Genomic DNA, 14311 nt, shown 5'->3' with positions numbered 1-14311 from the left:
CACAACAAAAAACCAAAACAAAAAAGACAGAAGAATGCCTTTGGGAGGAATACCCTGGTCTAGATTTATTTCAGGGAGGTGGTCATGGTGGTGGTGGTGGTGGTCATAATCTGGAGAGCTACTGAATCACAGCTTGTTTAGGTAACTGGAAAAAAAAAATTTTCCCCTGAAATCCTGGGCCTATCCAGAATGGAACATGTTTCCTCAATATCCTTGAATAGACCAGTGGCCCAGGAAAGAGAATGCAGATGTCTTGCAAAGTCTTAACTCAGTGCCAAAGGGAACCAAGTGACGGTCCACAGAGGGCCTATAGCTTTTCTAATTTTTTTTCTTATGTTCCCTGAGAGTCCCCTGCTCTATAAGAAAATGATCTGCACACTGGAAATTGGTGGCTGCGCTCTCTGTATCACATTCTCTGGTGACCACGGACAGGCCATGATGGGAAGGAGTGGGTGTTACAATGGAGAAGTGCCAGGAGAACACTCATGATCCCACTGCACGGCCTTGAAAAGGAACCTTTCTGAAAATGTGCCTAAGGAGAAAAGGAATGGCTGGGAGACCTTTGAGCCAGAGCACCCCTAGAACATTCTTCTATAGCCACGAACTTGACTGTGAGGCTATAAACTCTGTTCCTTCAATCGTCTGCCACTCTTTCCTCTGCATCCTTACATGTACCCCGTTCCAGGAAATTAATTCTGTGACTCTGTGAATATTCTTGTGAGGTCCCAGTGATACCCCAAGAGCCAGGTCCTCAGGACACCTGGGAGCAGATTTCGATGGGAATGGACGTCTTACCTGTGCAGTTCCCACCACTTCTGTCCAGTTCATAGCCTATCTCGCACTCACAGCGGAACAGGCCGGGAAGGTTGTGGCAAGTTCCAAAAACACAGATGTTCGGAAGGGAGCACTCGTCGATATCTTGGGGAGGGATACAAAGGGGGAGAAATTATTATTATTATTATTATTATTATTATTATTATTATTTTGCTAAAGGAACTGCCCAGTGTCATTAGGCACCTCATGTTATCAAGAAAATGAAGACTGCTGGGGTGCCTGGGTGGCTAAGCATCTAACTCTTGGTCTCAGCTCGGGTCATGATCTCAAGGTTTGTGAGTTCAATCCCCGCATTGGGCTCTGCACTGATGGTGTAGAGCCTGCCTGGGATTCTGTCTCTCCCCCTCTCTGACCCCTCACCTGCTTGTGCTCTCTTTCTTTCTCTCAAAATAAATAAATAAAAAAAAAAGAAAATGAAGACCACCTAACATCAATCCACATGCTTCTCCTAAAGCCCGTTAGATGATTTGCCAAGTGTAGTGAAGCCTCTTACGTGAGAGCTCACTTTTTTCAGCCTCCATTACATGCCAAGCAGTAAGCTAAGCATTACATGTATATAATTTCTGGTCTTTCACATAGATCCATGTCATTTTTGTGAAGTAAAAGTCAAAAAGGCTACCTTAGACCAAATTCTTTTGTTGTTCTTATCTATACAGTCGTTGTTTTTTATCGTGGGTTATAAAATTTTACAGACCACAAAGGCTTTGTGGTAACTTTTGTAATCAGTTTTATAATCTTCTGTATCCCTAGTGCTATGTTGTGTGCTTGCTATTGTTGATGGAGATCCAAAACTGCAGACGCTTCTTCCAGGCCTTGGTCCCCGCCTCACATTAGTACTCTGCGTGTGTAATTGACACACAGGCACATTATCAGCCTTGAGACTGGCTTTAAATAGCTATAACCACTCTGCAGGCAATGATTTATATTAAGAACAAACAAACAAACACAATCTTCCCTTATAGCATGAAAAGAAGCAAAACTTTGTGCCTATTTAGGTTACCAGAAGTGGCACAGTACCTGTTTTCCTTGGATGTTCAGAGTAACAAAAGTAAACAACGTATTAGGCACATGGTCAAGAGCATAATCTGGTTTCTTGCTTCAGAAGAATTTTATATCAAACTCTGCATATTTAATATAAACTGTATAAAGAACACCTAATGGTTCCATAACAAAGAAAAGTATTTACATAGAACTGTATGAGGGAATTAGTATACACGCCATAACTAAAGACTGATTTTGAGTTAATGTCCAATTACCAAGCAACAATTATTAGTTATGACATTAATCATGGTCTTGTTTAAACTTCTACTGTCAATGGTTATCATTTGTTTATTTCTACTGCAATCTTTTTAGTTCATGGTAGACACTAATTCTTGTCAGTGAGGGATAATGCACTTAGATTTGACAAGTGTGGGGAAAGAGAAGAACCTTGTGTTTCCTAGTGGGTGCCAGCCTTAGCCAACAGGCTCCCAGGATTCTTCTTGTCTGACCAACACTTCTCAGAAAGACAGAGACTTGCACTGGGAGACAGCATGACATATAACATTATCCCTTACTGAATGGATTTGCGAAGGATTGTTCCATATTCACATGTATTAGATATTTAGAGACCATGTGAGACAAACCCAGTACATTATTCTACATATGGAGAAGATTATCTGCTCTATTATTTTAAAGCTTTTATTTCTAGAAACCAAACCATAGCAGAGATTAAAAACATATTTAAACAGAATCCTTCAACAGGACATTGTCAGGGCACTTTGAGCTCTTTCCCCCAGCAATGGGGATAAACAAGTCGCACTGAGTTAACCACACCTTGTTAGTGTCTCTTTCCTATGGCCAATGGGTGTACTCGTGTAGACCATCTGGCCATGGTTGGCTGTGCAGCTTGTGGTCAGAAAGTTGAGATTTTCTCTGTACAAAGAGAAATCATCCAGCTGGAAACCTAATACCTCCACAAACTGAATTGACCAGCTTAGATGTGAAGCCAAAACACACCTCAGTTAAAAAAAAAAATCAGGAATGTTTAAATAACCTCATCTTGTCAGGCTTTACAAGGGCCCCAGCAGCTTCCCCATCAGTTACCTTCACAGGCTTTCCCATCAGCACTGGGCACAAAGCCCATGTCACATTCACAGCGGTATCCTCCTGGGGCATTTAGGCACTGGCCATTGCCACACAGATTCAGATTCTCAGAGCACTCATCAAGATCTACAGCCAGAAAGAAACACAAGTTACTCTTCCTTAGTCAGGAGGTTCCTAGTTCCTCACATCTGACATTTTTTATCATTATCAACTTCCTGAGTATTGCAGTATTTCATCAAATTTCTATGTGATACATTGAAACTCATTCTTTTTTCTCCTTTGAATGTTAGTATTGAATAGTCCATGAATATGGGGTTCAGATTCAGAATCTTGAATGCTAAATTGTCCCTAGTGATGTAAAATGAATAATAAGTCAAATGAATCATTCAAATTAAGGCTTTTTCAAGCAGGGTCACCCACATGAGGACACATCCATGACAGGAAATAACATGCCATGATTTGTGCCTATTTCTTAGGTTTCAGACTCAGCTCAGATGGGCAGCTAAACACCTGGAACAGCAACTACAAAGGAAGCCAAATGTTCCTGTCTGCTTAATTTTGACTCAGTTTTGCTAATAACCACAGGCATTAAATATCAAGCACATGGACCATGTATGTCTGATATGTGAAACTTTGAATATTTTCTAAGATGTAATGGAAGGTTTATGATGACAAAATTTCACTGAATTAGACATAAACAATTTCAAATATGCTAAAAATTTTCAATGAGTTGGAAAAATTCCAGGTAAATCACTGACTGGGCCTTAGTTTCTTTTATGTTTAAGTGATATCCTGTGAGCAGAATGTTCAGGATATATTAATGCTTTCAAGTCATATGAAATGGATCTCAGTATCTTATTGAGATCTAGAACATCTGCATCCTTTCATACATAGCTTCGTACAGCAAGCTCACTCAGGTTTGGTATAGGAACGAAGCCCACAGTAAGAAATAGGCACAAAAATATAAAGGCTAAGGATTATAAAAAGAAGCGTACTTTTTTAAAAAAAGTAATGACATCATTGCATACAATGATACCCATCAACTATATAACTGTATATATGTATGTATTTTTAGTAGCTTCTGAAGTCTCCCTAATGGACCTGGCTCCAAATTTCCATTCCACAGGCATGTAGTTTCACATAACTAATCTTTTCTATTAGAAGTTGTCTATAACTGACCCAAACTTCAGGAGAAAACCTGATGGTCTGAAAGTTGTGAAACACCTGGCTTCTCTGATTTCCATTTCCGCAGTTGTTTCCCACACAAGCCTACCTGTACAAGTGAAGCCATCGCCCGTGTATCCTTCTTTACAAAGGCAGCGGTAAGAGCCCATGGTATTCTTGCAGTCTGCATGTTGGCTGCACATGTGGGTTCCATTGGAGCATTCATCCAGATCTTACGGAAAAAAGTCACATCGTTACGAACAGAAAGCGTGACCTTTAAAGTCAATAGTATACAAATTTTTTACAGAATAAATATTTTCATGTTTATAGTCCAGGCAGCTCATGAGAAGCAATTGTTGCTGTTTTCCAACCCACCAGTGCACTTAATGCCATCTCCGATCCACCCGGGGCTGCAGCTACATTTGAAGCTTCCTGCCGTGTTGGTACATACAGCATGTCTGTCGCAGTTGTGTGCTCCAATTTCACATTCATTGATGTCTGGAAAAATAACCAGTGGTTTAAAAAAAAGTAGCACAAATGCCTTCTTGGTCTTTTAAATAACTGAGCAATGGCAACTAGCAACTTCAACAGTTGACTCACTTTCACACTTTCCACAGTATTATATAGATTGGTTTAGCATCCACATATATAACTGCATATATTGGACAGCTTTAAATTCCAATTTATAAAGAAAGAACAATATGATGCTACTTGCTATTATTAATTCTAAGTCTCTTCCATTATTTTAATGTGTCCAGTCATCGCAAAACAAAATGAACCTCTTTCAAGTTGAAGACTTTAAAAAGTGGTTTGCCTAACATTCTATGGTATCAACACTCATGGTCACATGTTTCTATTCCCGATATTTTTATTAAATCAACTATAAAGTAATGGTGCACATTGTTTTCATATCTTGTACAAAGGAATACAATGTTGTTGGCATACTAGAAAACTTTTTCACTCAAATACTATGTATTAAATATATTTTATTCTCAAATGGAATTACTGTATTATTTAATTATGCTTTATTTCTATAAAAGTTTTACTTCAGGTATTGCTAATTCAAGCATTAGCAGAGAATTTTCCTTAAGGCAGTGAGTGAACCATCTTTCCTCTCGCTTCTTAGAGTTCTAGCAGGTTGGAGACCCAAGCCTTCTTGTATATTTCATGTAAAATTCAAATCAATCCAATGCAGATTTTTCTGTAAAAGGAGTACCAGATTAAGGTCATATTACTGTTAAAAAGAGACAACAGGATTAAAATGGAGTCACTTGTGCTAAGCCCCATATCAGCAAACCGTGGCTTAATAACTAACTTAATTGCAGCCTCTCCCAGGAATGAAACCTTTAACCAGTCAACCTGGAGTTACCTGGTTAGCACTAATGAGGTAATCTACCTGATAGAACTCTTTCTGTCCCCATAGAAAGGTGACCTTGCCTGAAACCATCTGCTCCTTCCTTGTTTCTATTTCCCTTTACACCCAAAAAAAAAGTCTTCCATTTTGTACAGCTCCTTGGGGCTCCTTTGTATTTGCTAGATGGGATGCTGCTGAATGAGTAAATTGTGGAACAAAGCGAATAAGACCTTTAAATTTTATTCAGTTGCATTTCTTTTTTTAACATGACTAAAAGACTCCAAATTCTTGAAAGTTCTCCATTCTCCAAAATTCCATTTCCAAATTTAGCAAGACGGATTCTATAATATAAAAGTGCTATAAAATGTAAAGTGAAATGTTATTTTTCTGTGATATTGTGATTTATAAGAAATAAACCTTGGTCTTTATCCCTGTTTCTGGCACAGAGTTCCTAAAACTCTTGGAATTACCTAGTGATGAGAGCACAATGGTGTATTTTGTTACATTTAAGAGGTAAATTTTAGACTTCACCTAAGCATGGAGTTTGTTGCCAGGAGAATCAACCATGTGATTAGAGGGTTAAAACTTCCAGTTTCACCCCTGACCCCCATGGGAAAGAGGCTGGGGTTGAATCAATGGCCAATGACCAACGATTTGATCAATCATGCCTATGTAACAAAGCCTCCAATAAAATCCAAAAAGATGGGTTCAAATGCCTATGTAATGAAGCCTCCAATAAAACCCCAAAAGCTTCTGGATTGGTGAATATGTGGAGATTCAAGGAAAATGGTTTGCTCAGAGAGGGCCTCGAAGTTCCACACCTCTGCCCCCTACCTAGCTCTATGCATCCCTTCTCTCTGGCTGTTCCTGAGTTATATTCTTTTATAATATACTGGTGATCTAGCAAGTAAGCGGAGTTCTGTGATGGGATAGAGGGGTGTTGGGAGCCTTTAATTTGTAGGACTAATAGCCAGTAGTTCAAAAGCATAGGTAACAAGCTGGACATGTGATTGGCATGTGAAATGAGGACAGTCTTGTGTAACTGAGCCCTTAAACTGTGGCATCTTTCACTATTTCCAGGTAGATATTGTCAGAACTGATTTGAATTTTAAGACTCCCTATTGGTGATCAGAATTGAAATTGGTACCAGTATCCTTACTCCCCAAACTAAATCCATTATGAAGGACAGGTACTTAACCTTATAACAACTTTTTCGTTAACTAAGAATAAGAATTCCTAAGTAGGGATACTACGATTCTATATGGAAACCAACATCTAACTTAGGTCAAGAGGGATAGTTTTGGCATGTGAAATGTTACAAGAATTTTCAGTGATCATTTGAAAAGGGGCATGGAAAAGAAACTGGGCAAGCAACTTGTGTTTACCCTTTGTTTACTTAAGAAGCCCAATTAAATGATTTGAAAGTGTTTGGAAACGCGCTGTTTGCCAAATATTCCCTCTGAAGCCCTGAAATGATCCTGAGATCTTTGGCTTCTTCATAACTTCTAGAGCAAACACAAAATAAAATAGTGACATTTTTCCTACAAAAATATTTTGTGATATCACTAATGATCATAAAATGAAAACATGACTGGAAGAAAGTTCTGACAATCAGAATGTATTGTATGGGTGAATTTTAATGTAACCTTGGCAGCCACATGAACCTATCGAGTTATTAAAGCGGGTCAAGGCAGGCACATACCAGGGAGCTTTAGACTTGTGACTGGAAGCTTTAACCAACTGAATAATTGAGCAGGGCACATTCCAAGGAAATGAGGAGGAAGGCCAGCCCAGGGATAATAGTGGTAAGTTTGCACGAGAATTCAAGAAAGTAAGCCTGACCTAAGGGCTCCCAAATGGGACCATTAACACTTCTTTCTTCCTCAGGTAAAAATCACTTCCCTCAGCGTTAATGACCTTTTGCAGAGTCCTGTCTTCATTTCCCTTCTTTGTCATAATCTCTTTTGAGTTAGGTAGAAACAATGAGTTTCAATTGCCTAAGTATGGAAGCTTCTAAATGTTATAAAATTAAGGAATTTTCCAAGTAGAAAGAACTCAGAATTTGACTTTCCGAATTCTCAGTTTCTCAGAGGAGGTACAGTTGGTCCCCAAGAACATGGGGACTTTCAAGGGCCCCAAGGTCAGTAAATGGTATAGCCAGAACCACGTAGAACTTATTTTCCCTGTCTCCTGCTTGGCACTCTTTTGCCTGGACCACAGCAGTATAATCGAGCTGATTTATTTGGTTACATAAGGACTTTATTCTAAGTCCCACTTCATGGAGTTTTCAAAATCTTGGTGAGTATTAACAGACTTCCAGAAATTTTCACAAATATTTTCTACTTAGTATAATTTTCAGAGATGATCATAGCTTGTAAAACTATTAATTCTCTAATCTTTTTCTAATTACCAAATTCCAACTTTCTAATTACCAAAGGTTTTCATATGGATTTTTTGCTTTCTCTATTTAATCTTGCAATTCAGAAAGTTACCATTTCTTTTAAAAGGAGTCTCCCACCCTTTTTAAATCATTAATAATATGCTAATATAAATTTCTTTTTCCTTTAAATGTTTATTTATTTTTGAGAGATAGAGAATGCAAGCAGGGGAGGGGTAGAGACAGAAGGAGATACAGAATCCCGAGCAGGCTCCGTGCTGTTAGTGCAGAGCCTGACATGGGGCTCACAGTCCCACGAAACCATGAGATCATGACCTGAGCTGAAATCAAGAGTCAGATGCTTAACCAACTGAGCCACCCATATGCTACTGTAAATTTCTAATTCGAGAAAATGCATGCAGTTTTACTGCAATGTTTTCAAGGTGAAAAGAAATTCTATTTGTAAGAAGCCATGTATCATAGGCTTTAGGATACTAGGAGAAATGATAACTCAGGAGCCAATATTCAATTCTTCATTTTGTGAATATTTGTTTAAGTCATTATCTCAAAGACTTACTCTTAACAAGTAACAAGTGAATTAGAAAGAGTTGGTCAGGGGCGCTGGTTCAGTCAGTTAAGCATCTGACTCTTGACTTTGGCTCAGGTTATGATCTCACGGTTTGTGAGTTCAAGCCCTGGGTCGGGCTCTGTGCTGACAGCAAGGAGCCTACTTGGGATTCTCTCTCTCTCTCTCTCTCTCTCTCTCTCTCCCTCTCTCTACACTCACCTTCCCCCTCCCCCACTCACACATGCATGCTCTTGCACTCTCTCTCAAAGTAAATACATAAACTTAAAGAAAAAGAAAAAGTTGGTCATAAAGTGTAAAAGCATCCTTGAGTAAAATGTCTTTGCATGTGTATGTATGTGCACATGTACTATTGCCAGCTATTATTTATTAATTATTCCCATGGCAGACTTGTGCTTAAGACTATACCTCATTATAAAAGCAAACAGAAGAAGAAACTGACCCATAAGGAAAACAAACAAACAAAATGCTGTATTCAAACATCTACTCTTCAATAATGGTAAGAAAACATAACACATGCTTGCCAAGAACGTCTCTTTCTGTACAAATGTTCTCTTTCCCCCACAAGTTTGCTCCAGACAGAAAATTCCTTTTTTAAGATTAAGAATAAGCACAAGCCAAGAAAAGCAAGGAAATGCAAATTTAGGGCTGACACTGCAATGTCCTTAACCCCACCAAAGTTCCCTCACAAAGACTCAAAGGTTCTACTTGCATGGCTGTCTTGATAGGCAAGGGTGTGGTCTAAGCAGACCCCATGCACAGGTTCTGGGTGTGTTCCACTGACATTCGAGTAAGGGCTTTGTGCTCTCCTCTACTCTGGCCTCCTCTGACGGTCTTACAAGGAGACACTGTATCACCCACACACACACCTGCCCTCTTGCCTTCTGGCCATCACTCACAGTGGAGCTGGCACACTGTGAGATCTCCTTGGCTGGGCATTGGGGAAGAGGACATTGGAATAAATGGAGAGGCCAAACATGAAGGCTACTTGGATTTCTCTATTTGGATCCAAATTTGAGCCAAGACTATTTAACTGAACACCCACAGAGTTTTCACAGGCTGACAGCCAGTAGAGGACAATTAGCAGTGATAAGAAGAGCTGGGAGGAAATGGGCACAAATTCTCACCGAGTCCTGATGGTTTTGAAGAATATGATTCTCTGTCATGGACTAAGACCCATGAGTAACATTTCTCATGTGAAAAGAAGCAGAGTGTTTGAGAAATGGAATTACCCAGATATGCTGCTATTTTAACTGAAAACAATTCTTCTGATCTTAATGGTATGCTTGTTCACTGACTGAGTGAACACAGGATGGGAGGTAGGTTCTCAGAAGTTCATTTTTGAAAGCAGGGACCCACTAGGGCTGGCACTTAGCAGCAACTTAGCTCTTCTTCCAATTTATCGTCTAATTACAATTATATGGAATGAACAGAAGAAGCCTGGCATGTGGGCCACAAAAACTATAATCCAGCCCCCTTAAGCTAGGGACAGAAGAGCATGTTCTAGATTTTAAGCAAATGTACATTCTCCCTCCATTAAATAGAACATTCCCCTCAGTGATACCCATGATTTGAACAAAGCTTAAGGAGAAAAAAGAAACCCTTAACATCTGTGTGGGCTGGGAATGTAAGTCAGTGGGTGGATTCTGAACACTGCTAAAGTGATTGGGAGAAAAAACATGTTTATTTGTTAAAATGGAAACAATCAGTAACGACAAGGGAGCTGAAATATTTAGACAAAGCTGTAATGGAACCCAGAGGACGTTTTTTTTTTTTTTTTCAGTTCTCATGAAACAAAGTTCTTCCCTATGAAATAGCATACATATTTTTACAATTCCTTTACAGGGTACTCATTTATATATATATATATATATATATATATATATATACACACACACATACATATACATATACATACACTTATTAGCATACACATCGTATGTATGTATACATATTATATATGTACAAAAATACATTTACACATATTATCAAAACTTGTCCCAGGTTTGTTCTTCACTGTTAGTTGTGCTGTGTCCTGCTTATCCCGTTAGGCAAGATACATATCTCTATTTACATTAGTTGCCTGGGACATTATAAACACTTGTCTTTAACATGACTGTCACCAAGGTAACCTGATGGTATTCTAAGTTGGGAGTGACACTAATTTTAAACTAAAGCAGGCTAATAGAGCCCTAGTTACATGGGATTAAAAATACATTTTGGCTCAGATTTTTTAAGACTTGTGTTTAAGTACAGCAACCTTGCTGCCAATTCCGGTTTGTGCAAGTCATTTCCAATCAAATGTGATACCATTGGTTGAATAACGGTATTTACAGAGGACCTCTTTTTTTTCCCTTCCCGATGCACCCTCTCTTTCTGTACCTCGCTAAAAGGGTAATGATGCAAGAGGAACGCTTGTGTAACTACAGAGCACCTTGAGCTGTTCAGGCCCACACACCAGCGGAAGAGCTAGCCAGTAAAATCCAGAGTTGTACTACTTTACATGAGGCTATCATGTGCCATGAGGCTATGATACGGAAGTGGCTGTGAAACTCGTCTTCTCTCTACAGTGCTGGCTGGGTTTTATGAAATTGAGAAGTCCTTTGGGGCTACAATTTAAAAGTAGGGTGATGCTGGCCCTTAGAAAAGAATGGAGTATTTCTTGAACTTCAAATCTAGGTTTCTGGTCATGTCATTTTACTACAAGACTGCTGTTCTTTTTTTTTTTTTTTTTTTAATTTTTTTTAATGTTTTATTTATTTTTGAGACAGAGACAGAGCATGAGCAGGGGAGGGGCAGAGAGACAGGGATACACAGAATCCGAAGCCAGCTCTGGGCTCTGAGATAACAGCACAGAGCCTGACGCAGGGCTCGAACTCACAGACCGTGAGATCATGACCTGAGCCGAAGTCGGACGCCCAACCGACTGAGCCACCCAGGTGCCCCAAGACTGCTGTTCTTAATGTCAAACTGGTGTCACTGGTGTCCTCTCATCTAACACAGGGTATGTGGCTCTCATTACAACAGTGCAGACTCAGTTATGAAAAACAAGACTTTTAATATACAGAGTAAGATTTCCCTTCTCTAAACTGGTCTCAAGCATATATCAGTAAATAGTAGTACAGAACTTTGTTGAACTACTGTTATTAAAGACATGTTATGTCTTTAATTAAAATGGCTTCTAGACACTGTGTCTGTACGTCTCATTTTACAATGACAACAATAGCCACTATTTATTCAGCAGCTACTGTATGCCAAGCACTGTGCCAAGGGCATTATATACATTATATCTCATTTACCTGAATTGATATTAACAGTGCATGAAAATTTTAGCTTTCATCACGGAGACAGGCCTGAAATAATCAGCCTCTGTACATGCGTATCTTAGCTGGAATTTGGAGCATGAAATTCTACAGATCCTTTTCTTACAGAGAATGCAGACTGTCCCGTTAGATTAACTTTCTCCTAGCCTCTCAGTTCTTTGGGCTGAATTTCAGGGAGTTCAACTGAACCAACAATGGTATTGGCCTCTATTAGGTAAAATGCAATATGGAACTATCTTACCTTCCTTCCCCTTCCTTAGTGCCAGACCACCACTCCTTATCTGAAGTCCTATATTTATCCTGAAAGCTAACAATAAAGCATGAACCACAGACACACTGAGCTAAGCATCATCTGTACCCCAGAGACCAGTCGTTGAGATTTTAAACACTGTGCCATTTATTAGAATGGACCCATAGTCATGCTTCGTATGAAGAGTAATATAGTGAGCATGAAGGCATTCTAGCTTCATGCTTCTTTTTATAATTTGGCTAGAACCTGTCATTTTTGAACCAATAGTAATATTATTGGCATTATCTTGTATATCTATAAATTTGAAACTTAGCATTATTGGACAGTTTGGAATGTTAATAAATATCTTTGCAAACTTTCTTAAGAAAATGTTGATATAATTAAGAAAAGGACATTTACCACAGTGCCAATGTACAAATATTTTAATGTTCGTTTCAAGTCACAGGGGTTTGCCAAACTGGCTTTTGGAATCAAAGTCTGTTATTTGTAAAGAAATTATGCCATTACCTAATTCAAGCTCACCATGATCTCCATTATGTTTTAAATTATGTTATATCCCATAATCTGTTATATTACCATAAGTAACTATAGTAAAACATTATTATATTATTCCACATACTTACCATCATGTCCTCTAATTTGAAAACACCAACTAAACACTTAAAAACAATATCATCTACACAGAGTGACTTCTTTTACTTGATGTTTCATAAAATAATCTCCTACAAATGTTCTCAAAAGGTTTTCTTATGAGCTATTGGTATTAGGCAAACAAAAATTACAAACGGTTTAATTATCACATCTTAAGATTTGCTAAGTCCAAGGAACTATTTGGGGTAAAGCAACTTAGCACATCAAAAGCACACTAATTAAATGAAATGGAAGACTGATGGGAATTGATGAAATACATGAATTGTAGGATGTTTCTTTAAAAAATAATTTCAGTTATAAAACCTTAAATGAAATGTTGACAAGGGTGGCTTGCTTTAATAAAGGGATAGGAATGTTTAGTAATTAGCATGTTAACTATAAAATATAAAAATGTGATTTTTAACCTCATAAAAATTTGGTATTTATAGTGTTATAGTGGTAATTCATTCAATATGCCTTTTTCCACAGGTAAAGGAAAAAACTTCAGTGTAGATCTGATCTAAAGTATAACAAGTTTCAAAGAAGGGGAGGGTAAGCTAATGAAAAATGTTATACAAAATGCTTTATAATGCAATTAAAATGTTAGTGGTTTTAGAACTTGTGTTACTCGATAATTATGGCAGTAGTCTCTTAACCATCAAATATTTTCTTGTTCAAATTGAAAAACATACCTGTACAGCCAGTTTTTCCTTTTTTGCCTGAATATCCCATATCACAGTGGCAGATGAATGAACCTTTTGTGTTTTCACAGGTTCCACTTAGGCAGATATTTGGATTTAGGTCACATTCATTGACATCTGTAAAATACAGGTATTATTAATACATATAACTGTTTGATATCATTGAAAACTTTTCTCCCTGACAGAAGACAAAAAAAGGGACCATATTTACAGAGCTCAATTCACACCTGCCACACTCAGTTCATACCGCAGGCCACCCCAGCAGACTGGCTCTTTATCTGGGCTACAAGCAGGAGGTCACGTAATCAAATAAACAGACTGACTCTAGGCTGTGTATAGAGCCTGTTTATGTGACAGTCTAGACAACTTTTTAAAATGACATATTCTGTTGCAAGATAAAAATTTTAATTCAGCCTGAGACTGCCAACATGTTAGATTCCGTATTTTAAAAGTAAGTATAGATGCACTATTAGTCTTAGTTCAGGTCGTGACAAACTTCACTCCTTGCCCAAATTAAAAAATTTCTGTTTTTTATGACATTCGCTTTACTGGGTTTTTTTCAGTTTATTTATTTGACAGAGACAGAGACGGTGCAAGTGGGTGAGGAGCAGAGAGAGAGAATCCCAAGCAGGCTCTGCACTGCCAGCACAGAGCCTGATGCGGGACTTGAACCCACAAAACCACAAACGAGATCATGGCCTGAGCCAAAACGACTGAGCCACCCAGTCACCCCTATGATATTCACTTTAATTTATAGGGCTTCATAAATTTTCAGTAAGGGTTTTCTGAAGATACAAATGTGAGATAATTTAAAATTTTAATTCTAGACTCTCACTTCTGGCCAAGATGGAGTAATAGAGGTGGAATTTGCTTTCCCATGGGAAACACCAGCAAAAAAACAACAGAGGCAACAAAGACAGTGATGCCTGAGAGAAAGAAAAGCTAGGTGAGCTCCATAAATGCCCTAGATTACAGTGTATGGACAGTTTTAAGTCCATGGCATAGGG

General features: G+C 38.5%; 1 protein-coding gene across 2 annotated transcripts in view; it reads right to left on the bottom strand.

The window, feature by feature from the left end:
* Positions 1-14311, bottom strand: part of FBN1 (fibrillin 1) — a 232220-nt gene that overhangs the window by 55418 nt on the left and 162491 nt on the right. For both annotated transcript variants that reach the window (XM_045449811.1, XM_045449810.1), the window contains exons 32-36: positions 13296-13421; positions 4459-4581; positions 4193-4315; positions 2920-3045; positions 796-918 (exon numbers count right to left, since the gene is read on the bottom strand). In XM_045449811.1, the coding sequence (XP_045305767.1) occupies positions 796-918; positions 2920-3045; positions 4193-4315; positions 4459-4581; positions 13296-13421 (621 nt within the window). The remainder of the gene's footprint in view (positions 1-795; positions 919-2919; positions 3046-4192; positions 4316-4458; positions 4582-13295; positions 13422-14311) is intronic.

The sequence above is a fragment of the Leopardus geoffroyi genome, chromosome B3, assembly GCF_018350155.1.
Source record: "Leopardus geoffroyi isolate Oge1 chromosome B3, O.geoffroyi_Oge1_pat1.0, whole genome shotgun sequence".
NCBI lineage: Eukaryota > Metazoa > Chordata > Mammalia > Carnivora > Felidae > Leopardus > Leopardus geoffroyi.
This window is presented reverse-complemented; position numbering and strand designations above follow the sequence as displayed.